This window comes from Gobius niger, assembly GCF_951799975.1.
Source record: "Gobius niger genome assembly, chromosome: 11".
NCBI lineage: Eukaryota > Metazoa > Chordata > Actinopteri > Gobiiformes > Gobiidae > Gobius > Gobius niger.
Genome location: NC_136862.1, coordinates 32,790,482 through 32,813,664, shown reverse-complemented (window position 1 = coordinate 32,813,664; position 23,183 = coordinate 32,790,482). Strand labels below are relative to the sequence as shown.

The following is a 23,183-nucleotide window of genomic DNA, read 5'->3' as shown; positions in this document are numbered from 1 at the left end:
AATATAATGACTAAGATTAAACTAAGATTATTCAGTATTTAATAGAGTGTTTGTTTTGGGACTCAGCGGGCTTACGTATCTGCACCTGGACGGGCCATGTTTGAACACATTTGAAAAGGATATAATTTGTTTATATATAAAAAAAAAGAGTTTATTTAAAATATGAAGGCCCTTCTGTCACTGTCGGCTTCATAGACTGCAGTCTTCAGCTCGGAATGGACCAAGGGCTGTATTCACGAATCACAGTTTACAAAACGTCACCTTTAGAACAGAAAACAACCCCAGGACTGGCTCGGAACAGAGTGCAAACAAAGCATCATCCGTGTCTTCATTCCAGATCTCTGATGTGTCCGTTTACGTTCGGACTTTACCGCAGCGGACTAGTTCTTGTGATGTAGCAACATCTACAGCAGGGGTAGGCAAGTTTGTGTCATGGAGGGCCGATTTTCTTCATTTCCAAAACGCCAAGGGCCGAAACTCACAATTGTAGCCCAAAGCAAAGCACCTTTTTTTCTACAAATTTAAGTTTTGCACATAATATACAGTGGGGAAAAAAAGTATTTGGCCAAAATCCAATACAATGTCTATGTGAAACTGACTACTTTTTTTCCCCACTGTATGACCTAATGCAGTGTTTTGCTGGGAAATGTTCACATTTTAGAGTCCTTTTCAAGTGTTTGGTCTCTGATTTATGAATACATGTTTCTTCAAAATTCTCTTGGGGGCCAAAGGTTTTATGCTGGAGGGCCGAATTTGGCCCCCGGGCCTGACGTTGCCTACCCCTGATCTACAGTGTGGCTTTATGGAATGTCAATGAGCTTATTGAAATGATGGACCACAAAAACATTTAAAAGGATAAATCAAATAAAGGCCAAGTGTGTTTTGTTCAGTCTTAGCCACTGTGTATATTCCTCCCCTCTTTAGCCACTGCCGTCTCCCACAAAGGAAATGACCATATTTGGATTACAGCGTCATCTCGGGCCACAGCCTTTCGTGCTACACGTAGATACCAAAAGGAGAAGCGTGGGAAACCGGCCGCTGCATCAGGATGCTGTAGCCGCATCACAAATGACTAAAATAATGGTAAAGGGCGAGTTTAAAACTAATATGTTTTGGGAGAAAACTACGGCAACTAAAAATCGAATCTCAACATTGACCACTGCGGGAAAAATGTGTGTGTTCTGGCCTTAGAGATCATTTCACTTGTGCTTTAGCAGAGCGTTTAAGTTAAGATGTTACTGAGGTTTTGACATAGTTCTTTTAAGACAGTTTGGTTTCCCCTCGAGTCAGGCCTGGTGGGACTGGGTGTGAAAAGTCCCAGACCACTGGCCCATGGGAGGAATGAACCGTAAATGAATTACAATATAACATTTGATTGAAACTGGAGCTAAAACAACGAGGAGGAGGAGTTTCAGCTGATGATGAAGACGCGCGGCCCCTCCTCCCTCATGGGGGGCAGGCTGTCGATCACCATGTTGTCCATCAGCCCGTACTTGTCCTCTTTCCTCCCCTTCCTCTCTCTGCGGGCGGCCAGGGCGTTTCCCATCGCTGTGGCCCTCGCCGCACCCACGGGGTCAGTGTTCGGGGGCGAGTCGGTGTCAGGGGGGAGTCTGGAGCTCTCGGCCGGGCGGGACAGCTGCTGGGTCAGCTGCTTCAACGTCAGCTGCGCGAAACAGAGGGGGCGCGTTAGACTGGAGGTGGAGGTGATGCGCCTCTGAGGACGAAGACAGGTCACACAGGACAGGAGAGATAACATGACCCCGGTTAAACTAGAGAGAGGCCAAGTCAGGGGTGTCGAGGGCGCCCCCATGAGACTGCATCAGGAATCACATCAGTCAGAGAAACTATTTGGATGAATCTGAAAAATAACTGGTTTTGGGAAGAACTTATATTTCATGGAATAACATGTTATGATAATGTGGAAATAGGAAATAGTATAGTCAAGTTCCTGGTTTGGGAAAAAATGGAAAGTTATCCAGTCCTACAAGTGTTAAGTGATCCTTCAGTCCCAGCTCAAGTGCACACTGTTGTTGTGTCCTTGGGCACGTCAGTCAGTCCGGCTGTTGCTAAGAAGCTAGCCTTGCTGTGCTGAACATCATAGCTCAACATGAACTTGCCGTTGTCAAGGAATATGATGTCAGAAGGTCAGTGCTCGGTTAAATATAACAAGTGTATGTTCATTTTGGCAGTTAAGGCATGTTTTATACAGTCGAATGTAGTGCTTTTTAATGCCATTTTAATGTTTTTTTTGTGTGTACAGTTTAATTACACAAAGGCAGATACAAATAAGCACAGATTTCATTTCATTTTAGCAAACATTTCATCAAACAGAGAAAAGAGGAATGGACAAAAAGCTTTCTAGCAAAAACATGCCGTCAATTTCAGCCAATACTGAAACTGAAAATGTTGGGATATTTTTTTAAACTTTAATGAAACCAATATAATTACTGTGCTTTGAAAAGAATTAAATTAATTGAATCCTGATATTTTTTACTCTAAAAATACATTTGGCTCCAAAATAGAATAATGTCTGATTTTATTATTTATACAATGTCACCAATGCAGTGATGTGTTTCCCCACTCTGCTCATTACTTGAACCCTGTTTGGCTCTGGTCTGGTCCTGGTCTGGCCCTGGTTTGGCCCTGGTCTGGCCCTGGTCTGGCCCTGGTCTGGCCCTGGTCTGGCCCTGGTTTGGTCCTGGTCTGGCCCTGGTCTGGCCCTGGTCTGGCCCTGGTCTGGCCCTGGTCTGGCCCTGGTCTGGCCCTGGTCTGGCCCTGGTTTGGCCCTGGTCTGGCCCTGGTCTGGCCCTGGTCTGGTCCTGGTCTAGTCCTGGTCTGGTCCTGGTCTGGCCCTGGTTTGGCCCTGGTTTGGCCCTGGTTTGGCCCTGGTTTGGCCCTGGTTTGGCCCTGGTTTAGACCTGGTTCAAATTTATTCACTGCTAATTATCTTAGAAAACAATTGTGAAACAGCGGCACCATTTGTGCATATTTAATAAGATAATGAAGGTCTTTTAGTGAGCTGCATTTCAGTCATTCCAAGACTGTAGTTACCGCTGTTGCAGAGACAGAAAGACTACGCAGCCGCACGACTGGATTCAAGGTCGGGTCCAAAGTCCGGGTGCAAGGTACCGAGGTCCGCCATTCTGTGAGCTCTGATTTAGACCATTCTCATTTTGGTGTCTTCTATGAACAGTAAAACCTTTTGAGCAATTCCAATAAATTTAGATTTAATGCCAGTTTGAATCAAATTCAATGCTTTTTACTGACATTGATTTTGGTCTAACTCATTTAATGACTGAATGCTTTTAAAAGCCCCACAGAAACAGCGTTACAAATATCTAAACTGTCATTACATGAGCAGAGGTCAGAGTTCACGTCTCGGGTGCCTTTGACTTGGCCTCTCTCTCCTACATCAATGAACCCTCTGATGTGATGTCCCTCCTCGCCTTAAACAGTCCCTTCCACATACTGTCCCGTGTCCACAGCTAACATTAAAGCCCATAAATAACATTACAGACAGATGAAGCCCGCCTTCTGAACATGTGTGGGACGGAGAGACCTACTTCTGCTCTGACAACAGCTGTGAGCGCGGAGCGGAAACTTAAAGCTTACCACCTGTCAAATATTTAAACAACAGTCAAAATCACATGGAAGAAAAGGGCAGACATTTATGGAGATGTACAAGTGGAAATGTCAATTCACAAAATCTGTCAGTTTTATTTTAAGCAGGAATTCTCAAGCATCCATGATAGTACATGAGCGGAGTTATAGCTGAAGAAATGTCTTGCTGTATTAAAACGCAACACCATCCTATTTTGTTCCATATTTTCCTATTTTGCTTTTGTTCCAACTCTTTTACAAGCCAAAAAAATAAGTCTGTCAATCACAGGTAACAATGTGCAGTTAATCAAACTTTTCAAATAATCCTGATTATTGCCACCAATGGTAACAAAAACATTACAATTGAGGGGGAAAAAAATATTGAAATGAGTCAGTACAATTCTATACTTAACTGCAGTTCATATTACTTCACAATTACTTACTGTATCACAATACGGATCAGATTGGGCCCTGAGTATTGTAATACGCATTGGATTGTGACAAAAGTGACTCGTCTCAGTCCTATTGAATAATGTAGAGTTTGAGAAAAGTTAAATTAAAAAAAGAATAGAACAAAAGCTGCTAAAGTAGTATGAATATCCCAGCCCTCTCTGTCTGTTATCCACCTACCACCTCAGGCAAGACGCTTAATAATAGTAATAATATTAATAATATTGTTGTGCCTCATTCCTCATCACTGAACTCCATCCCTAAAGTCAACACTATCCTGAACATTGTGAGTTCAGCCGTTTGTTGGTGCAGTGGTGTTGGAGCCGTGTGTGCCGTACCGTGTGCTCTCGGAACAGGTGGAGCATGGCCACTCCCACCACAATGACCATGAAGGAGCCCACAGTGGTCACCACGTCCACGGGGGACATGGAGCTCCACTCCTGGAACAGGATGATGGAGGTGCACAGGACCACGGAGGTGAACAGCACGTAGTAAATGGGGTAAACCATCTGAGTGTTGAACATGTCCAGAGACTTGTTCAGGTAGTTCACCTGGAGCCACAAACACACACAGTCACAAGGGAAACAAACGGCTGGAGGGTCTGGACGCCCGCTCTTCCACCTGAGCATCTGAGGACCAGAGGAGATCTCACCTGGAGCACTATGGAGCCGATGAGTGTGATCAGCAGTATCCAGGTCAGAGGGTTGGCAAACACCATGTAATCATAGAAACCTGCACAAACGGAACAGGCAGAATCAAGATTTACTCAAATCAATGCTTGACCACTAGGGGGCAGGGTGCAGGTGAGACTCCACTTCATCATTTCCCACAATACTCAGTGCCAACCATCCATTCTGCCTCCATTACTGCCCCCTGGGCCCTGGGGCGTCATCTGCATCTGCACCCCTGTAGGTTCTGCCTCAGAGACAGTCTGGACAGTGTTTCTGCTCATTTATACAGTGGGGAAAAGAGGATTTGGTCAGTTTACCATAGACTTTCTATTGGATTTTGGCCAAATATTTGTGTTCCCCACTGTGTATATATTCCACACAGAGGAGTAGGGGTGTAAACAAGCACTGCCGTGCAAAAATCTGACTATATGCAGTGTTATAGCTGCCGTTTACTTAAGCGCACTACAGCTTTCTATTTTGTTTTGCATTGTGAGCTGTTATTATAAAGCAGCTTTGAAAATGTAGTAAGCTTTGCCTATTTTATTCTGAGACTATAAATACTACCAAAAGATGAATATTTAGCCATTTTAATTAAAAAACAGCCTCTTTTTTTTAACATTGTACTTCCACCGTGATACACCAGACCGTGAGTCCTGCACCATGAACCGAACCGTGAGATAGCTGAACCCCTACACGGGAGGGGAGTGGCCAAAATATAATGTATATAAGTAATAGTATTATACAGTACTATGTGAAAATGTTCCTCGACAGGGATTTCCCTACAGATCATTTCTCTCTCCTTCGCTCTCATCTGGAGCCAATTTTAAGTATTAAAAATGATTTAGATACATAATATTATAATATTATAGTATTTAATTTAATTAATTTATTTATATATTTCAAGCAAAAAGTGTGCCAAGAACAAAACAAAAAGGATACACAACAATAAGTTACACACTGATGTTTGAAATGCAGTGGGCAGAAGTAAAACTTGAGTGAAACTGAACCCCACCCCGATGTGTCAAATAATTTATACAAACAAAATAACTGCTCCCTTGTTCAATTATCTAAAAAAAAGTTGCACATGTGCAAAACCACACATAATAACTCATAATATACAGATATTACCACAGGTAGCCATGATTTCCAAATACCAACAATGGTGGACGGAAAACCACAAGGGTAAGTAACATCTAATACAACTGTCCACAACATGAATACACTCCAACCTCACTGTTCTAAGCATGATACGCTTAGAACAGTGGTTCTCAACCTGGGGGTCGGGACCCCCAAGGGAGTCGCGAGACGAATTTGGAGGGGTCACCAGATCATGTAGATAAAATATACATACTCTTTTTTAGCGTATATTATAATATTTTATTGTGGCATGTGTGTGCTATTTTACCAAAGTGCCATTATATGTCCGTAATTTGATTAATTTTATTTCAACCATTTGTTTTTTTCTTTATTTTTTAAGAATTATGTAGGCTAATATTACGATTTCTCACGGTGTGACCCGGGCGGGGGGTCACGAACCCCTTTAACTGTTATAGTGGGGGTCGCGGCTCCAAAAGGTTGAGAACCACTGGCTTAGAACATGAACTGTGCATTATGTAATTTGTAATCATTTGGATTTGAAAAAGACAGGATTTGTTTGTTCAAGATAGGCAGCCTTGTGTCTAATTCGAACAGCCCTTTTCTGTGGCAAAAATAGTGACTGTGTTACATTTTTCTGATTATTGCCAAAGCTCTACACAGTAGGTTAGATATGGCTGAATTAAAGAGCAATATAAGGTATGTAGTTCATGACGATTACAGCAATGCGTTTTATATATCTAATGTGGGCTTTCCAACTTTTCTATCGCAAAACCTAAAAAATGTATTTCCTGGACATTTTCAGTGGATACTCCATCTATTTCAACGGAGTTGGATTGAAAATTTCATATAATTTCAATAACATTAGATTTACATTTATGGGGGACACCACAAGCTATGTCATACTGTACTATGCCTCTCAAATAACTTCCCGCCCCCCCCCCCCCGTGCCGTATTTCCATATCGTTCTAATTTCTTAGTGTATTATTAGTATAAATAGATTCAACCAAACTAAAAGGCTTTTCTGAATAAAATCATGGAACATGAATTAATTTGTGCAAATAAAGTCTCAAAGGAAGACGATGCGTCGTCAATAATATTAAGGCTAAGGATCAGAATAACAATAGGCTTTATTGCCATTGTTAGTGAAAAGGTTCACACACTCGGAAGTTAGAAATGCAAATGAAGCCATTTTAAAGAGCAGCTTAAGGCCAAACCAACTTTTTCTGCTGATAAACTGTATATCTGATGATTTTAGAGCATTCTTCAGGTCTTACCGGTTTGAAGGACGATGGCCAGGCCTTTGACGGAGGACACAGTGAAGGCTCCGAGCAGAGAGCAGATGCCGATGTAAACAATGATATGGGTCTGACCAAACCGTGGCGCCGCAAACAGAATGAGCAGCACGGCGGCCAGCAGCACGAGGGTCGCATACACCAGGAAACCTGTAGCAGAAACAGGACAGGGTCAGGGTTCATACTACAGCTTTCTTTTTCTGTGGTTTAATGGGGTAATCCCATTTTTAATATTAGAGTTTTACACCTGTGAAGTAGCAATTAATAAAGTAAAGCAAACAAAGATGATGCAGGGAACCCCAAAGGTTATTTACACATCTAACACATAAACTAGTGTTTTATTTAGGGAACTGGACATAAACAATAAGAAATTGTCTGGAACTTGCTATGTTAAAAAGACAAATGTCATTTCTTCTTCTTTTCTGCTCCTTTTCATTCAGATTGCACTGACTGGGAAGTTCTAGTTCAATGTGTGGTCTTGCTTTTGAAAGATTTACCAGGCTCGAGCAGCTTGGTGGTCATCTCCTGCAGTGACGTCACTTCCTTCTCCTGTGGCGCGTGGATGACCAGGATGACGCTGCCGAGCACACACAGGAAGCAGCCGAACTTCCCGATGATGTTCAAGACCTCGCCCAGCAGGTAGGAGGAGAGAACGGCGCTGAAACAACAGGACGCACTCAGGTTAAACATCCTCCTCGCTCAGAGGTACATAACACAGCTCCGTGTGATGCAACGTGTCTCAAACAAACTAACACCTCTGTCCATGAAACAGGCACCGTATGAAACAATCTTTTGGAAACACAATTTTTTACTCTTTTTAGCCATTTTCTGGTGAAATATAAACTTATTCATCACATACAAATAAAGTCAAGTCTAAATCAGGTCCATATGGATGTTTATTCACAGCAGATTGTTCAGTAGAAGCGAGCTAGCTAGCACAGTGCTAACATGAAGCATCATGTTTCCAATTATTTTTCCATTATTTATGTATTTATGGAATGTTGAACCACTTTGCTCCTCCTCCATGTCTTTGTATCTCTATTTAGTAGAAAACGATATTCATAATTCTGCATTTGTTAAAGCTTTTGAATAATTGGAGAAAGCTTAGATTTTTCTCCCCTTTGTTTTCCCCCTTAACTGTTTTCAAACATGACCATATATGGGCGATTCCACAGAGCTCTGGGGGAAAACAATTTTGATATATAGTTTAAAATGGAGGTGGAGGGCAGCTGAAAACCACATGGCGGTATGGATTCCTAGTCTTAGTTTATTGCGAATTCCTCTGTAATTCCTGGCCAATTCACATGAAACAAAAACTGTCACACAGTTCAAAGTCCTCTCTGCCAGCTCATATGAACTATGGTCTAATTATTTCCTCATTAAGGCGTCCAACATCACACATATGTTTCTGAATATTGTCTCCACTTTTGGTCAGTGGAAAAGACTTTCAGTCAGAAGAATAATCACGGTCAAATAATGATCAGGGAAAACATTTAGACATTTTCTTTTTGGAATTTTATTACAAAAACTGCTTCTCTCCCATTGAATTATTATAGTATAGGTACCTGCTCCAACTGAAATAAAATCCTACAACATGAACACAACCTTTCAAAACGATGTAAAATCACCCACGTGTGACCGAAATCGGGCTAGAAAATTAAACATGTTTTATTTCATGTGACTGAGGTTTAGTCGTATCTTTCTGCTGCCCACACTACATGATTGAAACGCGAGTCCATTTGTGACCCCCCCCCCCACGACTCAAGAAGACTCGGCGCGACTGAGGAGGAGAGAAATACCAGGCATTAATGTCATGTAGTGTGTGCTGATCTTCAAGCATTTACTGTCTTCACTGCAAAGAAGTGCTGTTCATTAAGCACTGGTATCCGCCGCAGAGCGCAAAATCAACACCTATACTGAGGCCTTCAGTTCCCGAGAAGAGCATGTACAACGCAGCGAGTTTGTGAATTATATTACCGTAAATTCTCTAATACTGGCCTGTATTCCATTAGTGGCCGGGTCTCTAACAGTGGCCGGGTTCGCAGCTGGCGGAGGCAAATTAAAGCCGGTCTCTAAAACAGGCCGGGGCTTTTATTAGAAACTATAGCGGTAGAAATATTCCCCATGTTAGGAATTTGTCTCATACTCGTGTAAAAGATAACTCAAGTGCAGGAAGTAAAAAAAAACTCCTCCGATCAGCGCGAGCGTCTCGTCATCTCTAGGGTCAGTCTCATGATCGATCACAAACACAAACGCTCCGTCTAAACTCGCCTTTTACACAAGATAACAACAAATAATCCGGTCCACGGTTAAAACGAAACAGAAACCTGCCGTGACATTGATGTGTCAGTGTCAATGCTCCGCTAACAGCAACGAAACACTTCCTGTTGTCCCGACAAAATAAAAGGCGTCAATGTTCCAGCCGCTGGGAGAGGGTTTGAAATGTTAATAAATGAACCTAATATTTTAGGTGTAAATGGACACAAATCTCGTTTTTCTTCATTTTCCTGGTCGTCCGTTTTGCTCAAATAGAAATAAAGGCCTGTCTCTAATTGTGGCCTGGTTCCAATAAAGGCCTGGTCCTGGATGCCCTTGAGTAAATAAAGGCCCCGGCCGATACTAGAGCATTTACGGTATTCCTCTCCTGCGCAGGGGACACTGGGCAGAGACAGTTTTGTGTATTAAATGCTAAATGGTGAAGCCTGATGTGAAAACAACGAATTTGAGAAATAAAACTCCTCATAAAATAATTAACAACTCTCTGGGTCAGGCGAGCTGTAAACTCCGGTCACAGAGGACCAATGGCTTCTCTTTCACTATCATACGTTTTTCCCCCCCTCCTGCGTGAAGGGAGAGGGGCAGAAAAAAAGTTAGATGAATGAGAGCAACAGAAGCTTAATCAGGCCGTGTGACTGTTTTTGTGATAAACTCCTACAGAGGGAAATATCGATAAAATAGTGATATTTTTGTTCAAATGAAGTATGTGTGGTAGGGTATATCTGAGGGTATTTACTTTAAAAACCCAGGTGTTGTTGCCGTTCTCTTTCCTGTGTGGTCGATCTAAACTGTGGAGCTTGATCCGGCTGGTGCTGACGGAGCTGAAAGGTAGATTTGGTTTGTATTTTTGTCGGGGATGGAGCGGCAACGCGTTTGCCGTGGAGGTAAGGGCGGAGAGGAACAGGGCGAACACGGAGAATGTGGAATCTGGCGGATACATTTCCTTCTATCTCAGCGTCAATATCAAAACAAGGACAATTTTAACAACTAACTCAACATTGAAACTCATCTGACTTCTGTTGCCTTTGTAACAGATCACGACCTGTGTTGCATTCTCTCTAATTACCCCTTAGAAATGAAGAAGCATGACTAAATTGAATATAAGCAGTGTTTATAGTTCCTGAGAAGGAGACAGACTGAAGATGCAGCAAACAGACATGACTGAAACAAAACACAACTCCAGGTCTGTTTCCCACACAAGAACACAGCTAACATGAAAGAACGTTGGCATTAAAAGCGTCGTTACCTGATAAGGACGGCGAGCGCGCCCAGGGGAGTGACGAGGGTGGCCGGGGCGAAGGCATAAGCAGCGAAGTTACACACCTCTCCGGCTCCCACTACACACACAAACACACTTTCACAAGCTGTACAGGTATTATGTGTTGACATCCAAAGGTACAAATTAATTACACAGTCCTGCCTAACTCGAAGGTTCATGTTCTGGGAAATGTATCATTCATTTTCCTCATATATTTGGAGCCTTAAGTTAAAGGGGCTAGATGCAAGTTAGCCATTTTATACTCACTACTGCCACCTAAGGTCTTATGCGTAACTGCAGCTTCTATATTAAGCTCGTGCATGACGGCACTTCGGACTCGAATTAACACCTTTTTTCACAGTGCAGGATGTACATGTAGGGGGAGGAAAATACTTTATTTTAACTCCAGAGTTTAAAAATGTTAAAACGGAATATTTTCCTCCCCCTTCCTGTTCCACCAATGTCCTAATGTGTAGAATGAGGCCGGACATGTTCACCATAACTGCCTCTAAAATCCTGCACTCAAAAAGTTGTTACTTCGGGTCCGATGTGCCGTCATGCACGAGCTTAATATAGAAGCTGCAGTTACGAGTAAGACCTGAGGAGGCAGTAGTGAGTATAAAATGACCAACTTGCATCTAGTCTCTTTAATGTCATTAAATGAATGTTTCAATGCCCCGCGTAAACCCTGCCAAAGCGTTTGGAGCTCAGAAACACAGGTGAAGCTTCTTTACAATAAATGCATAACAGTGCTATTCTTGAAGCAGTGATAAAAATGTAAGTGTGGATGTTGGTTCTTACTGGTCAACAGTCCGGCCCACCACAGCCAGTCCTTTAGGTACCCATGGCCCCCTTCACCTGAAAACACACACCCACAAATATTATATATGATTTGTTCATTTGTTGAACAAATCCTAGGGTTTCAGCACAACGCACTTCATTCCTTTGTAGCGCCTTTGCTCATCCGTGTATAAACTCTGAGTCGCCTCAGAGTTTTGTTTTCCATTCTTGCCAAGGTTTATAAAAAGTAGCCATCTGTACTAGCCTCGCGGTATTTCTGAATTCACATTCACAAACAGTGAGTGATTCCAGACTGATATCAGTGCTAGTGTCATTGACGCTGTAATATCATTCTGGCTCTTGCATATTCCATCTGCACTGAGCCGTTTTGGGTTGAAGATGTTTTGGGTCTTGTTGCCTCGTGCACTGCACTTTGAGTTGGATCCATAGCCCTAGCCTGGTGTTGCTGCATTGTTCACCTAAATCCTGCGTGTTCTTAGGGAAATCTTGCTGCTCTAGCACATTATGAAATCTGTACTGCCTGAATGAAACTGTGAAAGTCAGAGGTAGTAAGTAAAATCTCAGTGTTGGCTAAACTTGTTTCTAGCTCTCACAGACCCTGCACACGTCTCAGCCGGAGTTCAGAACGAGACAGAGACTACGTTTACATCAGGGGTTAAAGCAAAAATTTCCACCTGACTGAAACTTTTTTTCTACTCATATCCCTGCTGATATTCACTACATGGATGCAGGTTAGCTGCCGTTTCTCTAGTGCTCCTCCTGTAGTAATAGAACTTGTTACTACGTACTACTGTACTGCTGTACTCTGTAGTACTCTGTAGGACGTCTCATTTGTTCTTTGCTTAGCGAGGTGCTGAAATTCTAGCTTAACTTTAATGGACAATAAACTAATAACATCAGTGCTTTAACACTACACTTACCGTGTATCTTTACCTGGTTATGCAAGTTAATAGATTGATGTAACAATAAAGTCATAGCGGTGAGCGTGCGCTTATGTTACCTGTCTCGCTGCTCTAACCGCAGCCTCACGGTCGGCTCTTCACACTGTTCGTGCTCAGGCAGAGGGAGGGCCGAGGGAGAGCTGCTGCAAACATTACTTCAAAAAGTCTGTCGCTGACTCCCTACTCTCCATAACAAACTGCAAGTCCATCCTGACACAGCGGAGCCCACGCTTTAGCTTTGAAGGTAAATGGTTTTAGCCCAGAGTGCACAAGCCCCCCCCCTCACAGCAGCACCAACCAAACTTCTGCTTGGCTGATGGCACTAGTCCAGCTCATATATATTATATATCTTGTTGTCATTTATATCTGACAATTTCTAGATGACGAACATTATTCCCTGTTTATTCATATTTATTTATTTCAATGACGGAAATCCGTCATCGCAACGGAGAACTTTAACCCTTGGGTTACATGCAGTAAACATGCATCAATATTGGAGTTACGGTCAATATTCCGGTTTCTGAAACATTTGGAATAACCCGTTTACTTGCATAAGCAGACATGGTTACTGTAATCAATTGGGAATATCCCGATCCAAACATTGACACACAGATGACGTCCCGACGTACGGACAACCTCATGACGAAAATATGCTTCATTTCCACTTCTTCTTCCAGGGCTGATAGCGCTCACTTCTGTTTGTACTTTGGTGCTGGTACTGACCCAGGAGCAGAACCTGACCTATTGTGCCTCATGGACCATTAACTCATTGGCTAAAAATAGAATCACTCGCATACTCCCAGCGTAAATGCTCCAGTCCACCTTAAAAGAAAGCCTTCTTGTGCTACCTTAAAAAAAACTTGCCTCATTGTTTTCACAAACGCTGCCCGTCAGCAACAGCAAACTTTCTGTTCAATAATCGTTCGAGAGCATATCGTAAACTACGATCTGTCCGCTCTGTGTTCTCTGCGTGCGCCGCTCTCATTCATCAGCCCGCTTTTATTAAATGAGCCAATGTATCTACACAACAGCAGTCTCTTTATGATTAAACGGGGAATACACATCATTCATAAATCCATTGGGACTGGGGGCAGCTCTCAAATAACGCTCGAAACTTCAATCCAACCCACTCGTCACCTCATGCAGTGCTGAAAGTGAAACATGGCTGTGCTCACATAATACAAATCCTAAAGTCACAAACGCAATGTGAAACACGTCTTCAAAGGTCAAAGGAGCTTGCCACGTGTAGCTCGATCTATGGAGCTGTCCCTGCAGCACAGAGTGAGGACAGTGACGGGGCAGAGGGAGGAGACAACGCCGTGAGTGCGATGAAGCTGAGATGGAACAGAGAAAGACGGGGGTTGGGAGCATGGATGTATTATAATAATGGTTAGGAGGCACAAAATCTGGTGTCCCATTTACAGTGTTAAAATATAATGAGTTTTGTAGGGAATGCAAACAGATAAAATAATACATCTAAAATGCAACAGAAGGCCGGAAGTGACATGTGGTATGTCTTAATTCCCTTCTTCCCCATTAAAAGCACAAGCGCTACCAAGAAAAAAAGTTAATTTTGAGCCCTGGCACTATGACTGTGTAAAATCTGAAACCAGATTCTGAAAGAATAGACTTTCTACTTTCATCAGTAAAAAAGTTTGTTTCTAGCTTGTTTTGTTCTCCCATAATCACCAGTTGAATATAGGCAAGTTTCACTGAAAACGTCAGTTTCTGACCAAAAAGCTGAGAAAACGAGCTTTTTGTAAAATGAAACTCATCAAGCAGAACAGTGACGCTAATATGTTTTGCTTTAGTAGTTTCCTTCTATAAACAGCACCAAAACCTGTTCAAGTGTATGCTGCTGTACAAATACATTTGCCTTGCATTATATATTTGGTCAAATATTTGGGTTAGAAAAGGAATAACTCAGGCCATATTCGGGTTTTGCCAGTGTTTACATGGACGTGCGCAAACAGGTTATTGCTAACATTCCGGTTATGTAAATGTGCTCAGGCGTGACCAGGGCGGGCCACCAAAGCGGACACTGTGCTAATTTAGCCTCTGACTTCCTGGTTCACACTGAAGGAAAATATAGATGCACTTCTTCACAAATGTGGTGTTTACAACGTAGATCCATTGTGCCAAATGAAGGATACTCTACTAGAAGAAAATCATTTCATTACCATAGCATTAAAAAGATACTGTATGCAATTTTGCCCATTTTCAAACTTATTTTGTAAAGTGAAGTAAAGTGAAATCTATATTGCCCCCTTGCAGAAACCTGGCTAACACCAGGCTGCTGTGTGCGCTCGAATCATTTCGAACTGCACAACAGCCTGGGGACCATGGCCGAAATGTTCGCATGGATTTGGGAACCAATCACAGAGCGAGGAGGGCCGGCAAGACGATGACGAGCTATTTGATATACGGAAGCTTGTAGTTTATTTACGGATAAAAAAAAAAAGTTTATTTATGGATCCAACATGACAGCAGCAGACACGATGCTATTTTTCGATCAAGCTTTAGACCTTGTTCTAAATAGTTTAGCTCAAAAGTTTACAGCGGGTACGTCATACGTCGTCTCATACGATGATGCGATTGGCCATGGCTACGTGCAGACGCATGAGATTTTTTTTTCTTTTTTTTTCGTATCGCCCAATAAACAACTATGGACGATCGTAAACCACACCTCTCCTACGAGAAAATGAATTGGTGGTCCCCAGACTAAATATCACTTGTGATTTTAGTCTGGTGTTAGCCAGGCTACCCTTGCAGTATGTTGTATGCAAACTTGTATAAACTTTTTATTTTCGACTTTTGCATTTTCTCACCTTCAGGGATACTATGGGGGCCGACCAGCTCTCTCCCCATGATTCTAGCCCGAAACATGACTCCGACCCCTCCGTGCTGACTTCAAAGCCCTGTTGGGACATGGTGGCCATTCTCCAACCATCCACCACTTCATCCATCTGGACCATCCAGTGAACAAGACTGCTTGAAAATGAGTCATGTATTTCTGAGCCACTGCAGCCGTTTCTGCTTCAGCTTCAATTCACAGTTTAGTGGAGGCCGGATAGAAGGTTTATGCACAACTGCAGCCTCTGGAGGGTCCTACACCTTGATGTTCGGGAGACTCCAGAGGCACCAGCAGCTTCAAATACCTGTCTGCTGCTTTGTAGCTGCTGGTCTCTTAATCTAATGTATTTGTCTGGCAGAAACCATCCTTATTGTGCCTTTATCTGCACAAACCCGTGTGTGCTCTGAATCAACCACAAATCTCTTAACAGTAGGATAATTAAACTTATCTTTTGTGAAATATCGAAGGTTTTCATACCTGGTCCAAGGCATTCAACTATTTCACGGTGATCTGCTTAATAATGTGGAACGTCCTTCAGTAGTTTTTTTCTTAACTGGACTTACCTCACAACTAATCATCCCAGACGTCTGAGATTAATGTCAGTGATTCAAGGAGCTCTGAGACACAATAACATCCATGAGTTTAATTGAAAAACGACCTTTACCTTTACGACACAGAAATACAATTTGCATAAGAAATTGGAACTCGGTGTCCCTTGTTCTCACCAGAGGACATTTCAAACTGTAACCTTTACAATGTGTTTGTTTTGCAGCCGCTGATAAAGGCGTCTGAAACAATAGAAAGCTCCTCAGTGCTTTGGGACACAGCCGTGATGTGCTGGAAAGTCACCAGTGTAACCACTAACACCGTTTCCATAGTGACAGAGGCACATGCTGCAATAACAAGCCCCTAATGGAGACTACAAGACACGGCCTGTGGATCCTCCTGTGCGCCCATGTGCCAGATGCCCTCCCGCCTTTCTATACTCCTATCTTTACATGGTTTGTAATTATTGTATTATTGATGCCTGCCAAGAGTAATTCAGTCATTTAGTGAAGCCTATATCTGACCTGCCCGTGTGGCCCCGTCAGTGGACAGTCGGAGCAGAGCCTTCTTCTTCAGGATGACGCTGACTCCGATGAGAACGGCGGAGAGGATGGCCAAGCTCAGCCCCAGCACCAGGTTATAGGCATCACTAAGTCCAGCCACTGGAAAGAAAACAGCACTAGATTACTGCAAATTACTGCAATCATCGTAAGAAGTCACAATGTACAACAACAAAAAAATAAAAAAATCAGAGCTCTTCACCTGACCGAGATTGACAAACTGTAAAACTGTGCAGTAGTTCAGTTTTAGTCATAATTTTCTAACTTTACTGTAGTTCTGGTCTTCATCAGGGCAAGTCAAGTACACTTGCCCTGATGAAGACCGTGCCAGGTCGAAACGCGTTGGCGTCCCCTACTCAATAAAGAACTTTTATTCTATGTCTCTTAAGAGTGCCTCAGACATTTTTATTTCCTCCTTAAACTTCCATTTAGTTTTGCTTTGCTCCCAAGTTAAAGTTAAAACAACTTTAACTTTAAAGTTGTTTTTCACACGTCTAAAGTGCAATACATTCCAATGGGGGACAAGCAGCTATATGGAGGTACAACAGCAATGGTGGAGCAATGGCGGCCCCTTGTGTCGTCGTCAAAAAGCAGAGCAGCCAGCGGCCATTGGGCTGAAAGTCCTTTCTACTGGCCAACATCGAGCTCGTTTGTGACCCAGTTGCTTCTTGGGTGGTTAGCATAGCACCTTTACTTAAAACATCCCAGGGGCCCCCAAAACACTCTATGATGAATTGTTTCTAGGGTTACTAGGAGGTTTTCACTTCTGATTGAATCATCTCCATGCTTACGCATTCCATTCCATTCAGAAAACCTACCAGAAAGAATTAATAAAATTGATCCTGGGCCACCAGGATGGAAAGTAAAGGTGCTAAGCTAACCACCCACACAGCCACTGGGTCACTGAAAGGTCAAATAGGCACTAATATGAACTTTTCCTAAACATAAAAGTTGCTTAAAGCGCCTTTAAAGAGAGAATGAACATCTAGTAACTACACAGCAATGAAATCAGACACCTACATCCTTATTTACATATCTTCCTCATTCTGCTCCACGGTAAGAGCTTGGATTTCCATTGTTCTGTAAAAGGTTGACAGGCCTCTCCAAGCACCACAGTGGGGAAAAAACAAGGCTAAAATTTAACTATATTAGGTACATATTAAATATTAGTTACAGATTATTTTCAGAGGGATTTTGGATCTCGTTTGGTTTTCGAATAAGCCGTTTATGAATGAAATATAGATAATCTGTAAAAAACAAAATTTAACATTTGGGTTTAAGTTTAATAAATCGGGCTAGGGATTATATTAACAAAATCCTTCAGGGAAAAAAAACAACAAAACTTACAAAACTGTTAAATTTGGAGTCTAGGAGTTAGTTTAGGAGCTAAAGATGGAGATGTTACAAGAGTGCGATGTAACGGGTGGTACCTCGGGGTGTCGCCATTTCCCTTCGGGCTGGTGACAGCTTAAATAGGAAGTGGCCTGGTTGCCGCGAGGTGCTAGTTTCCGTGGGCGACCAGGAAGATTGCTGGGCTCACGCTGTGCTCACCCACGCCAGGCGTGAGGGCTGAAGTTGTTTGGCGAGTGATTTTTAGAATGTATATGTTGTTTGATGTATGACAGCAACAATGCTTGATTTTTATTGTTTACTTTAATGGTAGGATCGTACAAGGCTACGACGCCAGCCGCAAAGCCGATCGATTGGTGTGTTTTATAATGTGCCATTTTTTTGTCTGTTGTTACAGTGTTGCTTCCTGCTGTCCTTGTAGTTTGTGTTTCCAGTTAGTCCGTCCCGGCCCATGCTTGGGAGTTCATTCTGTACGGGCGGACTAACTAGTTTTTTAAATACTTTGTTTTGTTTTGTTTCGGGTCACTTCCCTTAAAAACCTGCGTACATCAGAGTCAGACTAAAGTTGATCTAATCGCATGTGGTGTGTTCACATTGCAGTGTTTTGCTGTGCGTGAGTTAATTTGGATCATATCAGCGCTCAGTTGTCCCGCGGGTAAAATGGGCTGTGGTCCCACTATTTAACCCTGCAAGAATAAATAACGTAAACCTTTCATCTGACTCTGTTCGTTCATACTGTATTTCGGCATAGTAACAAATGAAAACCTCATTTAGAGAAAAACAGTCCAAAGGTTTTGTAACGCCTGTGCATATTTCTGCCACCTTTAGCTGCTGCTGTTCCACAAAGGAAATGACCATATTTGGATATTTGGATAACATCAATATTTGCGAATGAATAAGTGTGGGAAAATGGCCAGTGCGCCGCCATGTTGTAGTTACTTCCTGAAAATCTTCACCTCGCGAGCAACAAACGTCACAAGATAAGCATCGAAAAGGGTGAGCTTCATCTTTTTTATCCCCTGACATCAAAACTAAGAATCTCAACAAGGACCACTGTGTGCGTTTTCACCTGCAGCGTCTCGCCTTAACTAATGACCATATATACTGTATAGTGTAGCCCTAATAATAATAATCCTAGTATGAAGAAATATTCATACTGGATATTTCTTCATAATCCAGTATGAAGAAAGATGGTAAATTACCAGGAAACATGGTTAGCATTTGGTCAAATGTTTTAACTACATTATACAAACATTGTTAAAAAGACACTTTGCTGACGTGTTCAGTCAATTTACCTTCCAAACCAAATCATTTGCATAAAGGGAGGCCATTTGACCTACATTTGGGAAAGAATTGCTCTCAGACACAGTTGCATCAGAGGTTCCGCTAAACTTTTTATATATCTTAATAATGATTAAGTCTGTCACCGCTGAAATAATACGGAGGGGCAAATCGACTGAACACGGACCCAGCTCTGCCGCGCTCTAGAGCGGCTCCAACACCGGTAACCAAGAAGAGGCGGTCTATACGCAGACTGACTAAGTTTAAAGAACATCCTTATCAAAAGTATTAGCTGCTGAGTTCTTAAAACACTTTAATAGAAGTAAAAGTACCTGTAGTTCACTGTTTTCTTGGAAAATGTGACGAAGCACGAAGAGAAAATCCTTTCATTTCCAGCGTGACGAGGGCGCTTCAACTGCGCTTTGTAAAATGGGCTAAGGGTGTAAATCAAAACTTTTTCGATAAAGTCACCGACTCAGGTGACATATTTAATATATTTTTATATATTCTCTCCATAGTTTTTACTGTCTGCCAATTTGGAAATTATTTTTACCGGCCATTTGCTTTGCAAACCGGCCAAAAGCCGGCTAACGTAAAAAGGGTTGCATAAAATAATTTAATAAAAGCACAGGATTGTAGTTATTAATAATTCCCACATGAATAATTAGCGCTGTTGTTGGGCTTCTGCTAACTAACAATGATTGTTTAAACGAGGTCTAACATGTTGCAAAGCAAAGCTCAGTCATTTATTTTAGCAAAACTTCACTGAAGGAAAAACAATAGTTCCTCTTTGGCTGGATTGATGATGAACTTCCTAATTTTAACTATACATTATGCAGGGCGTGGGTGTGATGTCATAGCCAGTGTGGGTCTGCAGTTGCTTGTTATTTTGTGTGTTAGCGTGTGCAGAGGTCAGAGCGTGACCAACTGATGTTTAAAGCCGAGTGACCCATTTATTTGGTTGCATTAGAGGGAAGTGCATTTCATTTCAAATAGAGGCTTCGGTGTTCAGTGTTCAGAGACTGAAATCTCATGACTCAACATTGACACTCGTTTAGGGTCTGTTGCCATGCTGTGACATCATCATTTACATCTGTTGTAATGGACTTTATCCTCATTTGGGAGCCATGATTTACTAAACGTAGGTCAAATGGCTACACTTAATGTGAATTAATCAGTTTGGAAAGATCGAAGCGACGCCATGTGATTAAACAAACAAGCAAGCGTCTCTTAACAAGGTGAATTGATAGTAAAGCTATAAATAATATATATATAAGCAATAAGGCTGGGACTATAAATTGCTTCGATACGTGTATTGTATCGAAAAAGCCATATTGCCATCCTTTATTAACATCTTAAATCTCTTACCCCCTGCCTTAACCAAACACATTTTCTCCAGTTCGGCTTTTCCCAAATTTAAAATCTGGGGTGACGGTTGTGCAGAGAGAAGAGTGGGTCGTCTTGTGATCGGAGGATCGGCGATAAGAATCCAGCAGGTGCACACGGTCGTTGTGTCCTTGGGCAAGACACTTCACCCTCCTTAACCCTTTTCCCCTAATGTTTTTTTTACCCCCCTTTTTTTATTATTCTATTTTTTCACGCAATTTTGTCCAAAATTTCTCTAATAATGGTCCACTGTAGTGTTTTGAGAAGCTCCTCATACTTTTTCACAACAATGAAAATCTAAGATATGTTTCATTATGAGCCACAATAAGGAAGGTAAATGGTAAATGATAAATCAGAGCACTGCATTTCTTTTCTATGCCGGTCCGCTCCGATTCACTCTGGCTGAACACATGCCCGAATAATTGTTCCCACTCTCCGGCCTCAGAGCCGTGCAGGACCAGGTGTGTTCTCACCCTGTTTGGTGCTGTTGCTCACTGGATGGAACATGAGCAGGGTCTGGTCGGTCACTACACAAACTGCCGAGTGAGGCCCGCACCACACTCTCAGCGCCGAACCTGGACAGAACACACAGGGACATCCAAACAAGGAATGAAAACAAATGATTACCGTACTAAAGAATACACAGGAGGTTCACTAAATCCCCAAAGGTTGTGCATTACGTCAAAAAATAAATAAATAAAGACAAATTAAAGTTGCTATTAGAGCATATTTGATCTTTCAGTGACTGTATGTGTGGTTAGCTTAGTACCTTTGCTGTCCATCACGGTGGCCTTTATGATGCTCCAGGACCAATTTTACTTCAGGTTTTTTGGGGTTTCTGATAGGTGTCTGGGTGGAAGGTTTACATCATGGAGACAGATCCATAGATACAGACGGCCCCATGTCACAGAAGGGGGCGTGGCCTCTTCGAAACACAATTCTTCACTCTTTTTAGCCATTTTCTGGCAAAATATAAGGTTATCTATCACATACAAAAAAGTCAAGTCTAAATCGGGTCCATATGGATGTTTATTCACAGCAGATTGTTGACTAGAAGTGAAAAAAACGGCAGTTGTAGCTAGTGTTGATGCTAACATGAAGCATCATGTTAGCATTCTCCGTTATTTATGTATTTATGGGCTGTTGAACCACTTGCTCCTCTCCATGTCTTTGTATCTTTATTTAGTAGAAAACTATATCTATAATTCTGCATTTGTTAAAGTAGTTTTTGAATAATTGGAGAAAGTTTAGATTTTTCTCCAAATAGTTTTCAAACATGACCATATATGGGCGATTCTGCATTGGATTGTGACAAAAGTGGATCGTCTCGACCCTATTCACCTTATTCCGCCCCGCCCACTTTTGCCACTTTTTGCGTTGTCTCGGCACCTCATTTTCCAGACACTTCCGGTGGAGCGTGAAGCCCGTTCATTTTAACGGAGAACGAGGGAGAATATTCTCAGCTCAAATCTGATGTTTAGTCGATTGATTTGTGTAAAATGTTCAATGTTCATTTGCACCAACATGTCGACACTGCAGCGTTTCTCAGCGTAGTGACTGATTTTATCTGGACTTCTCCAGTCCCACGTTAACACATAGGAGAAAAGGGGCGGGCGCAATTCATGGCGGCGCCCACGCGAGCCTTCGGAATAAGGTGAATAGATACAGATGGCATCTCGTCATAGAAGGGGGCGTGGCTTCGCCAAGGGGGAAAATAGAATCTTTAGAGAAACACAATTTTCCACTCTTTTTAGCCACAGGCCAATGTGATGGAAAGCAAAGGTGCCACGTTAACCCCCCCCGAACCAAGCACATTTTCTCCAGTTCGGCTTTACCCAAATCTAAAAGCTTCTCGACTGGAGAGCAACTGTGTAATGCCTCATTTGAAAGCCAAGACTTACAAAAAGTGATCATAACTTTTTTGTCCTGTTGTCGCCACATTTTTGTCACTCCTTGTCGAGCTTTATCCTTGTTTTCGTAGACAAAAAAAAACGTCAAAAAAAAGGATTATGTTCTCCAGTTCGACTTTACCCAAATCTAAAAGCTTCTTGACTGGAGCTTAGTCTAACCCAGTGTCATGCCTCATTTGAAAGCCAAGACCTACAAAACTGAGCAAAGATTTTTACTTGTGTTGTCGTCGTTTTTGTCGCACGTTTTATCGCTTTTGTGTCACTTTATCTCCTGTTTTGTTGGTTTTCATCCACATTCAAGCCATTGTTTTTAATCACTTTTTTGAGAAGCTTTTAGATTTGGGAAAAGTCGAACTGGAGAAAATGTGCTCGGTTAAGGCAGGAGTTTAAAGGTTAAAAATGGCCACTCCAGTCCTGAGACAAAAAAAAAATCACACTCGAGACATTTTTGGGACATTTTGTGCCAACTTAGAAAGGAAAAAAAAGTCCATTAAGAGTCGAGGAGCATGGGAGGGCATCTCACACTCACAAGAACTAACCGTGTTATCTTTATTTGCGTTTACATGCCTGACTCACTGTGGTCAACTTAGGAAACCATTATGAAATTAAGTTAAGGCAGGGTTTCGGTGCCCAACCCAGGAAAAAAAAAACAGCCTGACAAAATACACTGAACAAATAACGTGGTTAATGTTTCAATGAGTAATTCAGCCATTTCCACAAACACAGAGCTACACCCCGAAGTCCAGACATTCCCCACTCAGCATGAGCCCACGGAGAGACGGGGACGGCCGGTTGTTCTGTCCGTTTTGGTCACGTATTACAGGTTTGACCACTTTGATGCAGCGTAACCTGAGCCTGTGTGAGCTGACATTACAGAGTTCAGCACTTTAATGTTTACCGTGTCAACA

At 42.2% G+C, this 23,183-nt stretch overlaps 1 protein-coding gene across 1 annotated transcript; it reads right to left on the bottom strand.

Moving 5' to 3' along the window:
- Positions 1-1,411: 1,411 nt before the first annotated feature.
- Positions 1,412-20,914, bottom strand: LOC306970800 (magnesium transporter NIPA2-like; the record flags this gene model as incomplete). Its single annotated transcript, XM_079566832.1, has 9 exons — positions 20,839-20,914; positions 16,313-16,450; positions 11,448-11,504; positions 10,635-10,725; positions 7,609-7,769; positions 7,094-7,261; positions 4,703-4,782; positions 4,389-4,601; positions 1,412-1,663 (listed from the first exon to the last, which is right to left on the bottom strand). Exons 1-9 carry the CDS (start codon positions 20,870-20,872, stop codon positions 1,412-1,414), a joined length of 1,194 nt encoding a protein of 397 aa, XP_079422958.1. The 5' UTR covers positions 20,873-20,914.
- Between the last annotated feature and the right edge of the window lie 2,269 nt (positions 20,915-23,183).